Source organism: Papio anubis, chromosome 4 (assembly GCF_008728515.1).
Source record: "Papio anubis isolate 15944 chromosome 4, Panubis1.0, whole genome shotgun sequence".
Classification (NCBI taxonomy): domain Eukaryota; kingdom Metazoa; phylum Chordata; class Mammalia; order Primates; family Cercopithecidae; genus Papio; species Papio anubis.
This window is the reverse complement of record NC_044979.1, coordinates 129,380,663-129,400,137: the sequence shown is the minus strand read 5'-3', so window position 1 is coordinate 129,400,137 and position 19,475 is coordinate 129,380,663. Positions and strand designations below refer to the sequence as shown.

The window sequence follows — 19,475 nt, the reverse complement described above, 5'->3', positions numbered from 1 at the left end:
AAGAAATTATGTTGGTCATTTTTCTTTTTAAATATGAGGTTTCAAGAATGTCAATGCTATTACTTAAACAGAGAAAAGAATTAAACAGTTCAACTTACTACTGGATCTTGACCCTGACATAATCATAGTCCAGGAGAGACACATCTGGTCACATTGCTGATAAAAGTTTACTGCTAAAAGCTGGCAGTGTTTTCTTGTATAAGATATATTTCTCTTTTTTAAAAAAAAAAAAGACTGTTTGACAAATAGCTATCGCGGACGGAAATTGAAGCTAACACATTTTTTACTCTGGTATCTTGATGGAATTGGTTTTTAGCCCACATACTCAAGTACCAATATATTTCTCTCCTCATACTGAAAAGGAACATTTTGACAAAGGATAAAGATCTAGAAATGTAAACATTATACTTGCCAAGAGTTAAAAACAAAATATGCTACCTTCTACTTTGAGTAGTACTAGATCAGAAATGGGCTGAAAATCTTGGGACAAATCAAAATTTTTTGTTTATAAAGTTTAAGAAATTCTTTTCAAATGACTTTCCTTGCTCAGGCATAGTAAAAGCCTAATCAAATAACAGAAGACAACAGTATGGATGTTCTAATTAAAATATCTGATATAACACTTTTATTTATAGTAATCTGATATCATTTGAGTTTTTATTTTTTATTGTAATATATTTATTTTGAGACAGAGTCTCGCTCTTGTTGCCTAGGCTGGAGTACAGTGGTGCGATCTTGGCTCACTACAACCTCCACCTCCTGGGTTGAAGCAATTCTCCTGCCTCAGCCTCCCGAGTAGCTGGGATTACAGGTACCTGCCACCATGCCTGGCTAATTGTTTTTTGTATTTTTAGTAGAGATGGGTTTTCATCATGTTGGCCAGGCTGGTCTTGAACTCCTGACCTCAAGTGATCTGCCCACCTCAGCCTCCCAAAGTGCTGGGATTACAGGTGTGAGCCACCGCGCTGAGCCAGCATTTGAGTTTTTATATGTTTGACCCTAGCTGATACATATAACTAACAAAATAAATGTTTTAAGTGCAAAAATCTTTCTTAATAGCATCTACTATGTCTTATAAGATCAGCCATTCAGAAGGAAATAACAGCTTGAGTCAATTTAAAGTAAAATTTTTAAGAGCAGCATCCTGCCACAGATCTTCTCTTACAAGGCAACAAAAACAATGCAAGAACAAGAAACAACAACTCTAATTGCTACAAAATGCTCAGAAAGCAATTGCCCTAATGTGTGGGAAGTTTAAATTGCCCAAGGAAACATTCCAACAAGAATTACATAGAGATAATAATGACTTCTATTTAAGATGCTCCTGGGTTGAAATTATTTTCTAACTTTAAGTTACTGCATTACTATCATAAGCAAACCCAGAGTAATTACAAGTGAATTCGCCACCCAAAGGCTAGTTACTTCAAGGTAAGAATTCAGTTTGTGGAACATTTTGACCAAAGAAAGGAAGTAAACTATTAAGCTATTGTATCAATGTTTCCTTGTCATCTTCCACATTCTAAGAACACAGTCTAGATAACAATCTCAGATGGGCCTGACTTAGCCAGCTCCTGCTGTTTACTCCCATTTAAATCCACTCTAATTTTTATGCTATGTAAATCCAAGACAGCTTAGAAACCAAAGTAAGGCCTTTTTGCATTTCTTAAATAACATCAGTATTAATAACCAAAAAGGGCATGGATTTAACTTCTCGAGCATAAAACAGCAAAAGAAACCCACAAAGATTTAATCAGCTGGACAACTGGTAAAACACATATGGTACTTTACAAATCTCTGTTGGGTTTCCACCCATTCATTCTTTTAAGAAACAAGCTGGGCACAGTGGCTCACACCTGTAATCCCTGCACTTTGGGAGGCTGAGGCAGGTGGATCACTTGAGGTCAGGAGTTTGAGACCAGCCTGGCCAACATGGTGAAACCCCATCTCTGCAAAAAATACAAAAATTAGCCAGGCATGGTGGTATGCAGCTGTAATCCTAGCTACTGGGGAGGCTGAGGCACGAGAATCGCTTGAACCCGGGAGGCAGAGGTTGCAGTGAACCGAGATCGTGCCACTGCACTCCAGGCTGGGCAACAGAATGAGACTCCGTCTCAAAAAAAAAAAAAGAAGGAAAAAAAAAAAGAAACATTTATCAGGCCTGGAGCAGTGGCTCATGCCTATAATCCCAACACTTCCAAGGCAGGAAGATTGCCTGATGCCAGGAGTTTCAGAGTCTCTACAAAAAAAAAAAAAAAAAAAAATCAAAAAATTAACTAGGCATGGCAGTATGTGCCTATGGTCCCAGATACTTGGGAGGCTGAGGCAGGAGGATCATCTGGGCCCAGGAGTTGGAGGCTGCAGTGAGCTATGATGGTGCCACTGTGTTCCAGCTTTGGTGACCCAGTCTCCAAGAAAAAAAATGGAAGCATTTATCAAATACCTTAAAGTGTACTATGCTAGATATTGTGCAGAATTCAGACGTAAGTAAGGGATCCAGCTCAGGAAAGAGCAGCTAAGACAAAACAGAAGAAAAACAGTGTTTTTTAATAGATATAAAACTTAGGAAGGGAAAAGAGGGCAGCTAATTATAATCAGAAAAGACTTTGCAGTAGAGGTAATAACAAAACTGCGTCTAGGAGGTGCACAGAATTTCTACAAGTCAAAGAAGGGAAAGAACATTCCTTCCAAAATCTGGGGAGACAGTAATCGAAGACTCAGAATGGAGAAGGTGGTGGGCACATGTGCAGAAATGGCAAGGTAAGCAGGGAAGCATGGCCCTCCTGGGGAATATGGTGAAAAATGAGTCAGAAAATGTACATCAAGGCCAGACAGTGATGGGTTAGGAATGTCAAAGTAAGCACTGGGCACAGGAGAGAAAGGCAAGTTTTCTGGGACAGTGACTCCCATATCTGGCTGTATACCAAATGACACCTGGGATGTCTAACAAGCAGATTCTCAGATGCCATGAGGACCAGGAAACTGTCATTTTTTTAAAGCTCCTGGGGTGATTATCATTATCAGTCAGATGTCAAGAGTGCACAAAGAATGCTTAGAAAAGTAACAGAAAGAAAGCGAGGAAGGAAGGAAGGAAGGAGGATTAATGGAAAAGCAAAACCGGAAGGTTATTTTTGGTGAAAAAGAAAAGGAAGATAAGTATGCCATATGAAAATACACAAGAAAGGCCAAATGTTTGCAGAAAATGACATTCAATGTGAACGTTCTGAGGCTACTGATGGCTTAGGAAATTTGGTCCTAGAAATTCAGGAAAATTAACTTCATATTTAAACATATACTATTTGCAGAAACCTTTTTTTTTTTTTTTTTTTTTTTTAGATGGGAGTCTCACTGTCGCCCACGCTGGAGTGCAGTGGCGCAATCTCGGCTCACTACAACCTCTGCCTCCCAGGCTCAAGCGATTCTCCCACCTTAGTCTCCTGAGTAGCTGGGACCACAGGTAATTTTTGTATTTTGTCTTTTGGTAGAGACAGGGTTTTGCCATCTTGCCCAGACTGGTCCTGAACTCCTGACCTCAAGCGATCTGCGCACCTTGGCCTTCCAAAGTGCTGGGATTACAGGTGTGAGCTACCACACCCAGCCTGCAGACGCCTCTTTTAAGGTGGCTATGTACCGTCGGCCCTCCGTATCTGTGGGTTCCATTTCCACACATTCAACCAAACCATGGATGAAAAATATTTGGGAAAAGTAAAACAATTAAAAATCACACAAATATTTAAAATGCAGTATAACAACTACTTACATGGCGTTTACATTGTACTACATACTATAAGTAATCTAGAGATGATTTAAAGTATACAAGATGAGTGTAGGTTATGTGCAAATATGATGCCGTTTTATTTTTATTATTTAATTTTTTTTTTTTTTTTGAGACAGAGTCTCACTCTGTCACCCAGGCTGCAGTGCAGTGACATGATCTTGGCTCACTGCAGCCTCCACCTCCCAGGTTCAGGCAATTCTCCTGCCTCAGCCTCCCAAATAGCTGGGATAACAGGTTAATGCCAACACAACTGGCTAAGTTTTTGGTATTTCTAGTAGAGATGGGGTCTGACCATGTTGGCCAGGCTGGTCTTGAACTCCTGACCTCAAGTGATCTGCCTGCCTCGCCCTCCCAAAGTCCTAGGTTTGCAGGCGTGAACCACCACGCTCGGCCTACGCCATTTTATATAAACTTGAGCATCTGTGGATTTTGGTACCCATGGGGAGTCCTACAACCAATCTTCCATAGACTCTGGGTTGGGTATCTATGGGGAATTGGTTCCAGGACCAATTGTTATTAATTAACTTTCGGAGTATATATACCTCTCTCCCTAAATGAATGAAAAACAAATGACACATACAAAGCAATAGTGCTACAAACTTAAGAGGAACTCAATAATTATTTATCAAATAGTAAATGTTCAAAATTCCTTGAAGAAGGAAGTCTTTAAAAAGTTGAAAGGTATATTTCATCATTTTTTTATTTTAAAGAGAAAAGAGGAAAAAGTACCTCTGTTCTTTTCTTCCATCTTTCCTTCTTTTCTTTTGTTTTAACTTCAGTACACACCTGAGGGTTGTTTATTTATTTTTAAGATGTCATAATTCTTACCTTGGCTGCCAAGGCTTTTAAACTGTCAAGGAATCTCTGCCAGAAATCCTTGAAGAGTGGGCGGTCGATTTTCTTCAGGCTCTCTTTGGTACTGGCATCCACACTGACATACAGCTGAGTAACTGGCTTGAGGTTCCTTAGTAATTAAAAAAAGAAAGAAAGAAAAATTATTCCTCTATCAGGCTTTCCATGATATAAAACTTGCAATCTGTAATAGACGTGGGGATTAAACACTTCACTGGGTCTAGAGACTTCTACTTCCCCCAAAAGACTGAACTAATAATCATTTTAATCATGTGACAAAATGGGATGGCCTCTGGTTATTTTTTAAATCACTGGAAACCATCCCGAATACATTGAAAATACTGAATTACTTACAACTGGTCCTTCTTCAAATACTGTTTGAATGGAAAACAAACAAAATGTGATCTAACTTCAGGTCTGACAGCATCAGCCCAGCACAATTAGAGGGGTTCTCTGATCTGACTTCCCCACCCACACACTCTGCCAGCCACATGGGGTCTGTGCTGCTGGGCCACCTCCCTCCGTCAATTCACTGATGGAAGTCTTCTAAGGAACAAGAAGCAATCCCAAGAGCTCAGGCCTTATTCGAAGGACATAGAGTCACACCTATGCTTCCGTAAGTGGGAATGGGTTTCATGTCAAGCCTTGGGTGGGCAAACAAGGACCTATTTGGGGAACTTTAAGTAGTGCAGACCCAGTTCAGTAGCAACCTCATACTTACACAGGAGCACAGCCCAGAAGAAGAGAAGAAAAAAATGCATTCTTATTTTCCTTGCCTTTACAATCAGTTTCCATGAATACCATTCATTCTACACTTCTCTCAAATTCACTGCATTTCATAATTTCTTTCCTACCTACTAGATTTCTAGTAGGTCCTTCTTCTAGTAGGTCTTTTTCCCCTGGCCCAATCCCCAGACAGGGTCTCATTCTCATCCAGGCTGGAGCAAAGTGGCGCAATCACAGCTCACCACAGTCTCAACCTCCCAGGCTCAAGTGACCCTCTTATCTCAGTGTCTCGAGTAGCTGGGACCACACGCATGCGCCACCACACCCAGCTAATTTTTAAAATTTTTTTTTGTAGAGACAGGGGTCCCACTAGGTTACCCAGGGTAGTCTGGAACTCCTGGGCTCAAGCGATGCACCCACCTCAGCCTCCCAGAGTGTTAGAATTAGAGGTGTGAGCCACTGCACCCGACCCTACTAGATTTCTTTCAAGTAATACATTAAACCTAGATTATACTTTTTCTTTTTCTTTTCTTTCTTTTTTTTTTTTTTTTGTGAGATGGAGTCTCACTCTGTCATCCAGGCTAGAGTACAGTGGTGTAATCTCAGCTCACTGCAACCTCTGTCTCCCGAGTTCAAGTGATTCTCCTGCCTCAGCCTCCTAAGTAGCTGGGATTACAGTCGCACCCTGCCACATCTGGCTAATTTTTGTATTTTTAGTAGAGATGGGGTTTCACTATGTTGGCCAGGCTGGTCTTGAACTCTTGACCTTAGGTGATCCACCCACCTTGGCCTCCCAAAGTGCTGGGATTACAGGCGTGAGCTACTGTGCCCAGCCTAGACTGTACTTTTTCTAAAGCCTCTCCCCTTCTCTCTTCAAATGGGTCTCATAATTCATTCTCTTCAGTAAATTTAGAACTAGAAGAAAGAAATTCCCCCTTAATAATCTTCTGATCAAATTCTCCCAATATTCTTTTTCTATAAGGGTTCTACAATTTATTCCACATTTTTACCTAGAAGTTTTATACATTTTTTGTTTCAAAGTCCATGCATTTTTAAAAAATGAAAATATCATTCACATGCCATACAATTCACCACTTTAAAATGGTTTATGTGCTTTATATACGTATCAGTAGCAGCCTTATCAATCTTTGAGTGTAAGACCTTAAAGAGCAAGAATCCTATTTTTCTTTTTATCCAGCCACACAGGCAGACATTAAAGCTACTTTTTAGGAGATATTGTTGATTTCAGCAGACTGAATTTTTAAGGGAATATAGGCCAAACAGATGCTTACAATGATGTGGCTTAGTGACATATAGAAAAATCACAAGTGTCTAGACTTTTATTTGCTTCTGTTAAAAGCGGAGAGGCTCTGACCAAATGTAGGACAGAGGTGATTAAGATCCTGGCAGGCTCTCATTGCTTTAATGCCTCTGCAATGCCGACATACTAAGGGAATCCTTCAAAGTTCAGGTAATGTGTCACTACCGAGCAAAGCACATTAATTAGTGAAAATGTAAAACAAACGCATCAGTAATAACAGCATTCTGTCTTATCACCCCTTTGCTGAGTGCCCCTTTAATAAAAGACAAGCTATGCTTCCTTAACTGGACTTTTATTTAAAAAAAAAAAAAAAAAAAAAAAAAAGGACTGTCTTAATGGCTACTGCTGGCTATCATCATCTGATACTCACAGGACATTGTCAAAAGCTTCCTGATGCAAAATGAGAACTGCCCTGACCTTTTCATTATGCTTCCATAACTACTTAAGCTTATGAACAGTACATTCCAAAGGCCATACTCCTTTTACAAAACGCTATCATTTACAAAATAGGAAGCCCTGGACACTGACACTACCACTAAGGAATCCTAGTCAATACTAGATGTCTGAGATGCTACACTCAGGGAAGTCTCTAGATCTCTTGTCAAGGAGCAGAGGAAGAATGGAGAAGAGGAAAAGGTCCCCAGGAATTATAGAGCTCATTTCTAAGGGGCTCAAAATTAGCAAAGAGGCCTTTGGAGATATATATTTTCTGAGCTTTAGGGATCTTGTTTCTGCCTAGCACTGGCCTCTATTCACCTAGAAGAGACAATGAGGCTCCCAGTAGGGTCACTTATCTGTCTCTATTCTATACAGAGATAACAAATGTTCCCAAAAAGCAAAAGAGTCTTACATCATCAAAATCATCATAATAATAATTCCTGCATCTGAGAATCTCACAGCACTGCTGGGAGTAATTAAAAAGGATATCCTCTGCTCTCCCAAAAAGAGACAATATCGAAGATAGACAACCTTAAGCCTAGTCCTCTGTAAAAATGCTCAAGGATTCGTGATGTGAGTATTGTAAGGACCCTTTATCTTAATATTAAATCTCTGAGTGAAGAATTATCACATATAAAACTGTGCTGACGAACATAAAAATCTCCCTCCCATGTTGCCTTTCTGTAGAGATTATCAGGCCTCATTCTACCTTCCAAGGCTCAGAAGGTAGAATGAGGCCTGACAATATCTGCAGGAAAAAAAAAAAAAAAAAAAAGGAGAGAGATTATGTTTGTAAGAAATCCAAGTAAACAGTGACTCTGAAGCTCCTCCTTGGGATAAAAAAATAACCCGAGTGACCCAAACATGCAATGATATTAAAACCTAAATCTCTAAGACAATCTGGGGCTGTCAGATCAAGCCAAATAGCTCAGGAGGAAGAGAGGAGGAGGGTGAAGGAGAAGGAGAGAATGATTTAGCACTCACCAAGCTGGCACACTGTGCCGTGTGCTTTATCCTTCTTGATCAGTTCACTGAATCCTCACAATAAAACGACAACGTAGTCGCTACTTATGCCCACTTTAGAGACGATGAAGCTGAGGTTCAAGAGGTTAAGTAACGTGTGCAACAATCTATAAAGAATAAGCGTCAAGCCGGGTGCGGTGGCTCATGCCTGTAATCCCAATACTTTGGGAGGCTGAGGCAGGAGGATCACCTGAGGTCAGGAGTTTGAGACCAGCCTGGCCAACATGGTGAAACCCCATCTCTACTAAAAAATACAAAAATTAGCCGGGCATGGTGGCAGGCGCCTATAATCCCAGCTACTCAGGAGGCTGAGGCACAAGAATCGCTTAAACCTAGGAGACAGAGGTTGCAGTGAGCCGAGATCACGCCACTATACTCCAGCCTGGGCAACAGAGCAGGACTCCATCTCAAAAAAAAAAAAAAGAAAGAAAGAAAGAAAAGAAAAACAGTAAGCATTAAGGAGATTCAAGTTCAGAGATGACTCCAGGGCCTTTCTCCTAACCCTGCCCATTATGGCAAAATCCACAGTGTGGCTCAGTGTTCAAGTCACAGCGGTTACATGTAACAAGCAGTATTCCGTAAATGAAAAATCCAAGAGAATACGGATGATCTGTGAAATGCAGATTACGACTGCAAAGTCCTAAGAGAAGCCAAAACAAGAAGTCCTTGAGAAGAAATTCTGAACTTAATTCCTTTCAGGGGCCTATGCACTTCACTCAACATTTGTCTATGAACTGGACACTGAGGCCAAGAGGCTCAGCCCTCAATATTTACATTCTGGAGGGAACAGAAGATGGATGCGAGTCCCATCACACAGCGCCATGACTAAGGTGGGGAAAATGCAGTGGGAATAAATGGAGGAGTGAGTTGATTTTGCTTGGCAAAATCATACAAAAGATGTAACAAGGTCAAAGTCAAAGCTGATCTCTGAAGGACACAGAGTTCATCAGGAAGAGAATGAGATCATTTCCAGGGATGTCCAAAGAAGAAACGCAAAGGCCTGCAGCTGTGAGTTGCCGCAGGATAAAGGAATCACAAACTATTCCCCGTGGCTCTAACATGGCAAATGGAATTGGGGGATGCCTGCAGCCACGTCTCATGTCCTGCCAGGGTTAGGTTTGCTGTACTGAAGTTTTATGTAGCCGGTGACACAATCAGATCAGTGCTGATGAAAGTCACGTGGCTCCAGTGTGATGGATGGATTAAAAAGCCAGCACAGCGCACCGTTCTGCATCTGGCTCCCCCGTGCCCCCCACTTATCACCAATCCAACAACCTCTTAACCACAATTTAAAACTCCAAAAAGCTCTAATAACCAAAAGGTTGCTTTTCTAAGTTTGGAGACAAACTTAGTTGAAAGTGAAATCTGACTTACAAGGCTGTTTGTATTCTTCATTTTTCTTTTCTTTTCTTTCTTTTTTTTAAAGACAGTCTTGCTCTGTCACCCAGGCTGGAGTGCAGAGGCACGATCTCGGCTCACAACAACCTCCACCTCCTGAGTTCAAGCGATTCTCCTACCTCAGCCTCCCCAGTAACTGGTTTTACAGGCACAGACCACCACACCTGCCTACTTTTTGTATTTTTAGTGGAGACGGGGTTGTGCCATGTTGGCCAGGCTGGTCTTAAACTCCTGGCCTCAGGTGATCTGCCTGCATCGGCCTCCCAAAGTGCTGGGATTACAGGCATGAGCCATGGTGCCTGGGTAATTTTTCCATTTCTGTGACTAAGCATACTTTATTGTAGAACTAATTACATGTGTGTGGCGCTAGGGTGCTGGAGATGTTCCATAAAATACAGTGGATATACTGTATTGTCTTTCTAAAATTCTGAAACACTTTTGGGCACAAGGGATAAAAGATTGTGAACTTGTAGAAATCATTCCATATCAATACATAAAGAGTGCACTTTTTTTTTTTTTTTTTTTTTTTTTTTTGAGACAGAGTCTCACTCTGTCACCCAGGCTGGAGTGCAATGGCACAATCTCGGCCCACTGCAACCTCTGCCTCTCAGGTTCAAGTGATTCTCCTGCCTCAGCCTCCGAAGTAGCTGGGAATATAGACACCCACCACCACGCCCAGCTAATTTTTTGTATTTTTAGTAGAAACAGCATTTTGCCATGTTAGCCAGGCCGGTCTTGAACCGACTTCAGGTTATCCGCCTGCCTTGGCCTCCCAAAGTGCTGGGATTACAGGCGTGAGCCACCGCGCCCAGACTTTTCTTTGATTTTCTAACAACTACAGATAAAGAAAGCACTTTGTGATTTCTCTTTGATATTCTGGTTATTTAACGGTGTGTTGTTTAATTTCCACATATTTGCGAATTTCCCAAATTCTAGTTTGTGAAGTCCTTGGTCATTATTTGTCCAAATATTCTTTCTTCTCACTTCTCTCTCTCCTGTCCTTCTGGAATTCCCTTTATATGTTGGCATGCCTGAAGGTGCCCCATGGGTCTCTGAGAGACTTTAGTGATAGTCTATCTGATGAGTCATCATTTTCATACTTTTGTTTCTTTGAAAATGCTTTTCTGGCCAGGCGTGGTGGCTCACGCCTGTAGTCCCACCACTTTGGGAGGCCGAGGGGGGTGGATCACTTGAGGTCAGGAGTTCAAGACCATCCTGGCCAACATGGTGAAACCCCGTCTCTTCTAAAAATACAAAAATTAGCCAGGCATGGTGCCCCATGCCTGTAATCCCAGCTACTCAGGAGGCTGAGACAGGAGAATTGCTTGAACCCAGGAGGCGGAGGTTGCAGTGAGCCAAGATTGCGCCATTGCTCTCTAGCCTGGGTGACAGAGCAAGACTCCACCTCGAAAAAAAGAAAAAAAGAAAAAGAAAATGCTTTCCTGTAGTTCTTTGAACACATTTAAAATAGCCAATGTCAAATCTTTGTCTAGTAAGTCCAACATCTAGGCTTCTTGTAGACGGATTCTATTCTCTGTTTTCTTTCATGTGTATAGGCCACATTCTTGTTTCTTTGTATATCTTGTGGGTTTCTTTAAAGTAAACACTAGACATTTTCTTTTTATTTGTTTATTTTTTGAGACAAGGTCTCACTCTGTCCCCCAGGCTAGAGTGCAGTGGCACGATCATGGCTCACTGCAATCTTGAACTCCTGAGCTCAAGCAACCCTCCTGACTCAGCATCCTCAGTAGCTGGGACTACAGGCATGCACCAAAACATTTGGCTAATGTTTTAATTTTTGGTAGAGACAGGGTCTCACTATGTTGCCCAGTCCAGTCTCAAACTCCTGGCTTCAAACAATCCTCCCATCCCAGCCTCTCGAAGTGCTGAGATGACAGACATGAGCCATAGCGCCTGGCCATTATTTTAAATAACGTTAGTGGCAACTCTGGAAATCAGATACATCTCAACCCAGGTTTGTTTGGTTTGGGTGGTTACCTGGTTTTGGGCATATTGTTTTGTTTGTTTCCTGGTTTTCTCTTTTGCTGTTTGTTGTTGCTGAAATAATTTGGCAAATTCAATATTCATTGTTGTGTTTGGCCACTGAAGTCTCTGTTTGGTTAGCTTAGTGGTCAGCTTATGAATGGACAGAAATATCCTTAAATGCTTCCAACTGGTAAGCCTCCTAGCGTTTGTCGAGGGGCTCTGTAATTTTGCCTTCATCACCCAGGCAGGCAGTTTGCAACTCTGCCTTGGTTTTCGCTGCCTGCTTACTCAGGAAGAACCAAGGGCACAGGGCCTTCTCAATTCTTCTCCAGCATGCCTACAGCCCTGATCATGTAAGTGGTGTTGGAGATTCCCAGGAATACGATGGAGCTTTTCAAAGTCCTCTATGACATCTCATGGCCCAACTTTTCCTTTTACATTTATTGGTGAGCTTCTTGTTTGCCCTAGCTGTTAATGCCACTTGAGGCAGCTTTGTGAAGTTAAACAATCGTCCGTAATGGTTTAGGTGAAACATCCAGACAAAGGCTTTTTGCACCAGACAAACTTGAATCACTTCAAGTAAAGACAACCCCTGTGAGAGAAAGTTTCCAGGTTTGCCATACAAGTCATATATAATGACAATTTCCTAGGAATGACACTTTGAAGGAGTTCCCACTCTGTTTTGCCCCCTCCCACAGCTGCCGGGCTACTGGTTTTTACTGTGGTTGTGAGCTACTGGTTTTCTTTTTTGTTTTCTTTTAAAATGGAGTCTTGCTCTTTCCCCTAGGCTGCAGTGCAATGGTGTGATCTCGGCTCACTGCAACTTCTGCCTCCTGAGTTCAAGTGATTCTCCCGCCTCAGCCTCCCGAGTAGCTGGGCTTACAGGTGCCCGCCACCACACCCGGCTAAATTTTTGTATTTCAGTTGAGACAGGGTTTCACCATGTAGGTTAAGCTGGATTTGAACTCCTGACCTCAAATGATCCACCTGCCTCAGCCTTCCAAAGTGCTGGGATTACAGGCCTGATCCACTGCACCTGGCCAAGCTACTGGTTTTCAAGGCTAGGGAAAGTGAGAATGGAATAGAACAAGTTAACATCACAAAGCTCATTTTTCTTACTGAAATGCAGCAAATTCACAAAAATTTTTTTGTGAATATATGCGCCTTACATTGTTGCAAGCCTTTGGTTAATTTCCACAGGTAAGAAAAAGTCGCTTGTGACCATTTTTGCCAGTATTTTCATCGTTTTCATGGAGAAACAGGATTTTTAAGGTCTGTGCTTTGCTATTTCTGCTGACATCCAACCCACATATTTTGTTTTCTTATCTATCAATCATTCATCAATATATTTTCTTTTTTTTTTTTTTTTTTTCAGACGGAGTCTCGCTCTGTCGCCCAGGCTGGAGTGCAGTGGCCGGATCTCGGCTCACTGCAAGCTCCGCCTCCCGGGTTCCCGCCATTCTCCTGCCTCAGCCTCCCGAGTAGCTGGGACTACAGGCGCCCACCACCTCGCCCGGCTAGTTTTTTGTATTTTTTTAGTAGAGACGGGGTTTCACCGTGTCAGCCAGGATGGTCTCGATCTCCTGACCTCGTGATCCGCCCGTCTCGGCCTCCCAAAGTGCTGGGATTACAGGCTTGAGCCACCGCGCCCGGCCTCAATATATTTTCTATTTCCACTGTATCTTCTTTTTGACCTGTAAGTAAATAAGAAGTGTGTTGCTTAAATTCCAGAATATTCTAATTATCTCTTGGTATTTAATTCCATTGTGTTCAGATATCACACTCTATACAATTTCAACCCTGTTTTGAAATGTCTATAATGTTCAGCAAATGGCCATTTGGTAATTTTTCTGTGAACAAGTTCTGTGCTCTTGAATGGAAACTGTATTCAGGCCAGACGTGGTGGCTTATGTCTATAATCCCAGCACTTTGGGAGGCCAAGGCTGGCATACAGCTGAGGTCAGGAGTTCAAGACCAGCCTGGCCAACATGGTGAAACCCCGTTTCCCTCAAAAAATAAAAAAATTAGCCGGTGTGGTGGCGTGCGCCAGTAGTCCCAGCTACTGGGGATGGTGAGGTGGGAGAATCACTTGAACTCGAGAGGCAGAGGCTGCAGTGAGCTGAGATCGCACCACTGCACTCCAGGCTGGGTGACAGGGTGAGACCCTGTCTCAAAAAAAAAAAAAAAAAGAAAAGAAAAGAAAAAGAAAAAATCTGTATTCCAAAGTTTCTGGTTGGAATGCTCTATTTCTGTGATATAGGTTAAATCTGTTAATTCCATTGCTCAAATCTTCAATACTCCTACTAATTTTGATTTATCACTTTCAGAGAAATCAGTTAAAAATCTATTATTTCTCCCCCTTTGTAGTCTGTCAATGTTGAGACTATATTATTCAGTGTTAAAAAGTTTGAATTGTTATATGATTTTATGTTTCTGGTGGGTTTAATGTTTTATTATTAAGAAATGTCCATCTTGTCCAGGTGCAGTAGCTCATTCCTGTGATCCCAGCACTCTGGGAGGCCAAGGTAGGCAGGTCACTTGAAGTCAGGCATTTGAGACCAGCCTGGCCAACATGGTGAAACCGTCTCCACTAAAAATACAAAAATTAGCTGGGCATGGTGGTGCATGCCTGTAATCCCAGATACTCGGGAGGCTGAGGCACGAGAATTGCTTGAACCTGGGAGGTGGAGGTTGCAGTGAGCCGAGATTGTACCACTGCACTCAGCATGGGAGACAGAACGAGACTCCATCTTAAAAAAAAAAAAAAGTCCATCTTGGCCAGTCATGGTGGCTCCCACCTGTAATCCCAGCACTTTGGGAGGCCAGGGTGGAAGGATCACTTGAGCGCAGGAGTTCAAGACCAGCCTAGCCAATATAATGAGACTTTGTCTCTGAAGGAAAAAAAAAAAAAAAAAGTCAATCTTACCTCAAGTAATTAATGGGTTTTGCCTTAAAGTATATTTTGACCAACATTACTTAGCCTGCCTTTCCAAAGGTGAAACTTCTGTGTTTCATGTCTTATCTCACATACTCGCAATGCCACCATAAGGTAGTCATTATTATTATCATCATTTTACAAATGTGGAAAGCGGGCACTGAAAAGTTATCCTCCAATGTCAGAAAGACACTAGGAGATCCAGTCAAGATTCAAATCTAGATCTTTTCCAGACAGAGCCAAAGCTTTTTGCCACCTCTCTGCACTTTCTCTCTCTCTCTTTAGCCCATGCAGACAGGCATGTTTCAGAAAAGTATTCCACGAATTCAAAGACAGGAGAGAAAATTAGATTTTAAACTTCATATGTTTAGTGCAAACAAGATAGGCTGGGGGGCGGGGAACTTCTATTGAAAGACTCAGGCAGTATTTACTTCTATTGAAAGAAACTTCTATTGAAAGAATCAGGCGGTATTCAATCTTCATTTCATTGTAGCTGTTTTCTGGAGCCATTTTGAGCTAACACATACAAGAAAACTGCGTGTTTATTAAACTTCACTCATCTCTTCAAACATATACTATGCACCTAATATGCAAAGAGACATCCAGTTTATGGAGGTTCTCTAAAAGATGTGGTGAATGCCTCAGCAAAAACTAAAGAAAACAAAACACAAAGCAAACAAAATAACAGAAACACAGAAGCAGCAGACAAAAGAGAATAAAGTTCCTACAGTTTCAAGAAAAAGGTGTTCGAAAGTAAACGTACACAGGGATGAAATTTGGAAGCAGGAGGTGAGTCTGAGAAGTTAATCATGTCATAGTTAAATGCTGAGCACAGCTCTGTCTTCTTATGATAAACCTGCCAGCAGCTAAAAAGCTTTAGATTTACAGTACTCACCAAAAAAGAGCTATGAGATTCTAAATGTAAATTTTAAAATAATATAAAATAGATGATTATGATGAAACTAAAATAATATAAAATAGATGATTATGATAAAAATAGATGATTATGATAAAACAATTAACATGGACTAAATATGAAGCAAAGAGTTTGTGAGTCTACAAATGACTACAGATTTGACTCTGAACTCTGGCACACTCTTGAAGTGGGAGACACTGTTACAGGATTCAAATGTCCACAAGGTAAGAACAAACCAGTTCTCTGAGGTTCCTCAGAGGGAAGAAGCTGTTCAGTGTTGGGAAACATCCTCCTCAACAACTTCCTTGCCTTACAACACGATGCCATACAGAGATCTGCTTTTACCAAGGTGTCGTCAGCATCACTGCGTGGAGCGATGTATAAGAAATGATTCCATGGAGTCTTCTATGGCAGCAGTAACATCAGCTATGATGAACCTCTCTGACTGCAAAGCTGAATGTACAGATGGTACCGTGCCCTGGAACAAAGTTCTAAACTCACATGTCTACAGGGACCAAGGAAATAATGTGAGTCGAGCAAGTCACTTTTAAGAGGGAAAAAAATTCTTTGTGTATCAAAATGCAGATTGCATATGAAACACACATGAATATTCTCTCCTTACTCAAAAGTGCTTTGTGCACCGAAATGCAGACTGCATATGAAATACACAAGAATAGTCTCTCCAGCCAGGTGCAGTGGCTCACGCCTCTAATCCCAGCACTTTGGGAGGCCAAGGTGGGCAGATCACCTGAAGTCGGGTGTTTGAGACCAGCCTGACCAACATGGAGAAACCCCGTTTCTACTAAAAATACAAAATCAGCTGGGCTTGGTAGCAAATGCCTGTAATCCCAGTTACTCGGAAGGCTGAGGCAGGAGAACCACTTGAACCCGGGAAGTGGAGGATGTGGTAAGCCGAGATCGCACCATTGTACTCCAGCCTGGGCAACAAGAGCAAAACTCCGTCTCCAAAAAATAAAAATTAAAAAAAAAAAAAGAATATTCTCTCCTCACTCAAACGTTCTTTGTGCACCAAAATGCAGATTGCCTATGAAACACACACGAATATTCTCTCCTTAAAGTGATATGCTTTCTTCCATTTTTCTGGGGCTATGTGGCCTCTCAGTCTTCCTTTCACTATTTCACTTTTTTAGAAATGGTGACAGGAATTTCTCTGCTATAAGAAAATCAACCGTGCAATTCCTCTGACAAGTGGCAGATGACACTCAGCCTCAGGGCTGAAGAAACAGCAAGACGGGAGGAGTATGGGAAACTGAAAACCACAGGGCTTCCTGGAAAAGATAACTACTCCTTGGCTCTTGACAACTTTTGCCAGATCATCTTTTCAAAGTCAAAAGTCCAGATTTTATGTAAAATCTCTTGATTTTTCAATGTTGGCTCCAAAAAAAAAAAAGTGGTAAATAGGTGTAGGAAAAGCAAAACCTACTTCTTATCAACTGAGGGTTTGAGACCTCTGGGCTTAAGGAGAAAATTGATTGTATATCATCTGGGCTATTCACATAATTATAATCATCAACTGAGTTCCTGAAGAATACTGAGCCCCAGTAAGTTCAAGGTTATACTCCTTGACAAGTGTGGTCTGTTGTGCTGTATGTAGACTGCAAATATGGCCATCGACTCCTCCTGTCCCAGTACCCAAGTGTCCCTGCCCTGTAGATCTGAGTGCCTTCTCATTGACTTGAAGCTCTGCCGCGTGACTTGCTTTGGTCCATGGGAAGTGAGCAAATGTGATACAAGCAAAGGCTTGAAAGATGCTCGTGCATTGGAGCTTGCCCCACTCACTGCTCTTTGAAACCCGGCCACACTGTGATAAAGTGTGGCACAGCTGCTGGGGGATGAGAGGCCACGTGAATAGTGGCCCCTGGGTCCCAGGCCAGCCCATCGTCAATCAGCCAGCCCTGGCAGATCCACCCAGTGAACAACACTGAGACCAGCAAAAGACTTCCAGGTTGATCTGCAGAGTTATGAGCTAACTAAATGATTGATTGTTAGTTTGAGGTGAGTGATTGCAGCAAAAGAGAACTGACACATGTTAAAATATATCAGTACTTTCCTATCAAGAAATGGCTTTTTTCTTGTCTAATCACCACCAGGCCTATTAACACGAAGTGTGTTACACATTCTTGTCACTTTTATTAACCTCTGACAAACAAAAGCATAAAGCTACTCAGAGAGCAAAAACTTTCTCATTTGCCTAAGGTGTTTGCTTCTATACAGCAACCACAACCAATATCTGGCTCTCCCAAAACTCCTGGAGGACCACTCATTGTGAAAACTACTCTCAGGGGCAGAACTGTCAGTAGAGTCTGATATAATTAGGCTCTGTCTGTCCCCACTCAAATCTCATGTTGAATTCGTAACCCTCAATATTGGAGGAGGGGCCTGGTGGGAGGTGGTTGGGTGATGGGGACGTCCCCCTTGCTGTTCTTGTGATAATGAGTGAGTTCTCACAAGATCTGGTTGTTTAAAAGTGTGTAACACTTCCCTTTCCCCTTCATTCTCTTCCTCCTGCTGTGTGAAGATGTGCCTGCTTTCCCCTTTGCCTTCCGCCATGTTTGTAAGTTTCCTGAGGCCTCCCCTGCCATGCTTCCGGTACAACCCGCAGAACTGTGAGTCAATTAAACCTCTTTTCTTCACAAATTACCCAGTCTCAGTTAGTTCCTTATAGCAATGCCAGAACAGACTAATACACAGTCATATGCTTTGGAGCTGGAAGGAAGACTGAAACCCTTTTAGGGAAAGGTTTAGTACCCCGAAAAAGCCACTAGTCTGAATATAATACAGACAATTGACAAAGTCTAGATTCCCCTCAAAAGATACCAGAGTACAGGTGGTATTGCAGTTACTTAGAAAAAAAAAATTCTAATTAAAAAAATAAAAAATAAATAGGCCACCAAACCACCCAGAGAACAGTATTACTTCCTAGTGTATGTGTAAGGTCAAAAGTCCCTCCCAGGTTTAAAATAAACCTACCGACTGTCAAGCTGCCCTTCTTGTTTCTCTCCTCTTTCTTTAATTCTTACAGTGTGCTCAAAGATGAAATGGCTGCAAGAGGCTCAGCAAATAGCTGAACTGTATGAGCTGACTTGCTGTATAGAATTAGCATTATCGACATTAAAGGAAACTTCCAAAATACATGGCCTCTGTGTTCTATTAGTTAATCTACAGCCTTATTTTTCTGCAAGAAACTAAGACACCAGAGACAACTGGTATTTTGATTCCTCCTATTCACAGAAATAAGTAAGATTATCTCCTCTTAGAAAACTTTTTCTTTCTGTTTTCTCTTGGGATATGGGGGTTGGCAGGGAGCATCCTTAGTTTAATTCAGAGAGGCCTCAAGTCCTGAAAGTATTACTTTAAAAGTAAAGGCTATCTGAAGACTATCTTGTTTCACTACTCTACAGTCCAGAGTATTTGAAACTTGTGGTTTTATGACACATCATAGTATCTAGCATGGCAATTCTCATCATTCTGTTTTTGAAGTTTTTTCTAGATAATTCAAATCTTTCATTGGGAAATGTGGGGGTAGGAGGGTCGTCTTATACTTAGGACCTCCTAACATTTGGACATACATTATTCCCAAGCCAAGAGGACTGCTCTGTTTCAGAAAAAGGTAAGCTGAAAGATTATGTCCTCAACCCATGTATACCAGACTCGCATTATCAGAAATTATTCCCATATCCTAGCAGTAATCTGTAGACCTCAGACTTGCTTTTGTTCTTCTCTTTTGAGATGGGTATTTCAATGGATAACAAAGATGTGCCCACTTTTTGAGATCTGAATCTAGAATGGCTACTTTCTGCATATTCCCTATTATGTCAGGGAAGGACATACCCTAAAAGATGCAACACAGTTTGCATGCCTGCTCCCTGAAGCACAGCACCCTTCGTAATAGGAGCTTCAAGGATGCTTTAAAAATCCAAAAGTGTAGGCCAGGCGCGGTGGCTCAAGCCTGTAATCCCTGCACTTTGGGAGGCCGAGGCGGGCGGATCACGAGGTCAGGAGATCGAGACCATCCTGGCTAACCCAGTGAAACCCCGTCTCTACTAAAAAATACAAAAAACTAGCCGAGCGAGGTGGCGGGCGC

General features: G+C 41.8%; 1 protein-coding gene across 4 annotated transcripts in view; it reads right to left on the bottom strand.

The window, feature by feature from the left end:
- The window catches only part of LOC101000797 (S-adenosyl-L-methionine-dependent tRNA 4-demethylwyosine synthase TYW1), a 256,556-nt gene that overhangs the window by 117,841 nt on the left and 119,240 nt on the right, over positions 1–19,475 (bottom strand). For all 4 annotated transcript variants that reach the window (XM_009202869.4, XM_021935762.2, XM_021935761.2 and 1 more), the window contains one exon: positions 4,604–4,739. In XM_009202869.4, coding sequence (XP_009201133.2) covers positions 4,604–4,739 — 136 coding nt within the window. The remainder of the gene's footprint in view (positions 1–4,603; positions 4,740–19,475) is intronic.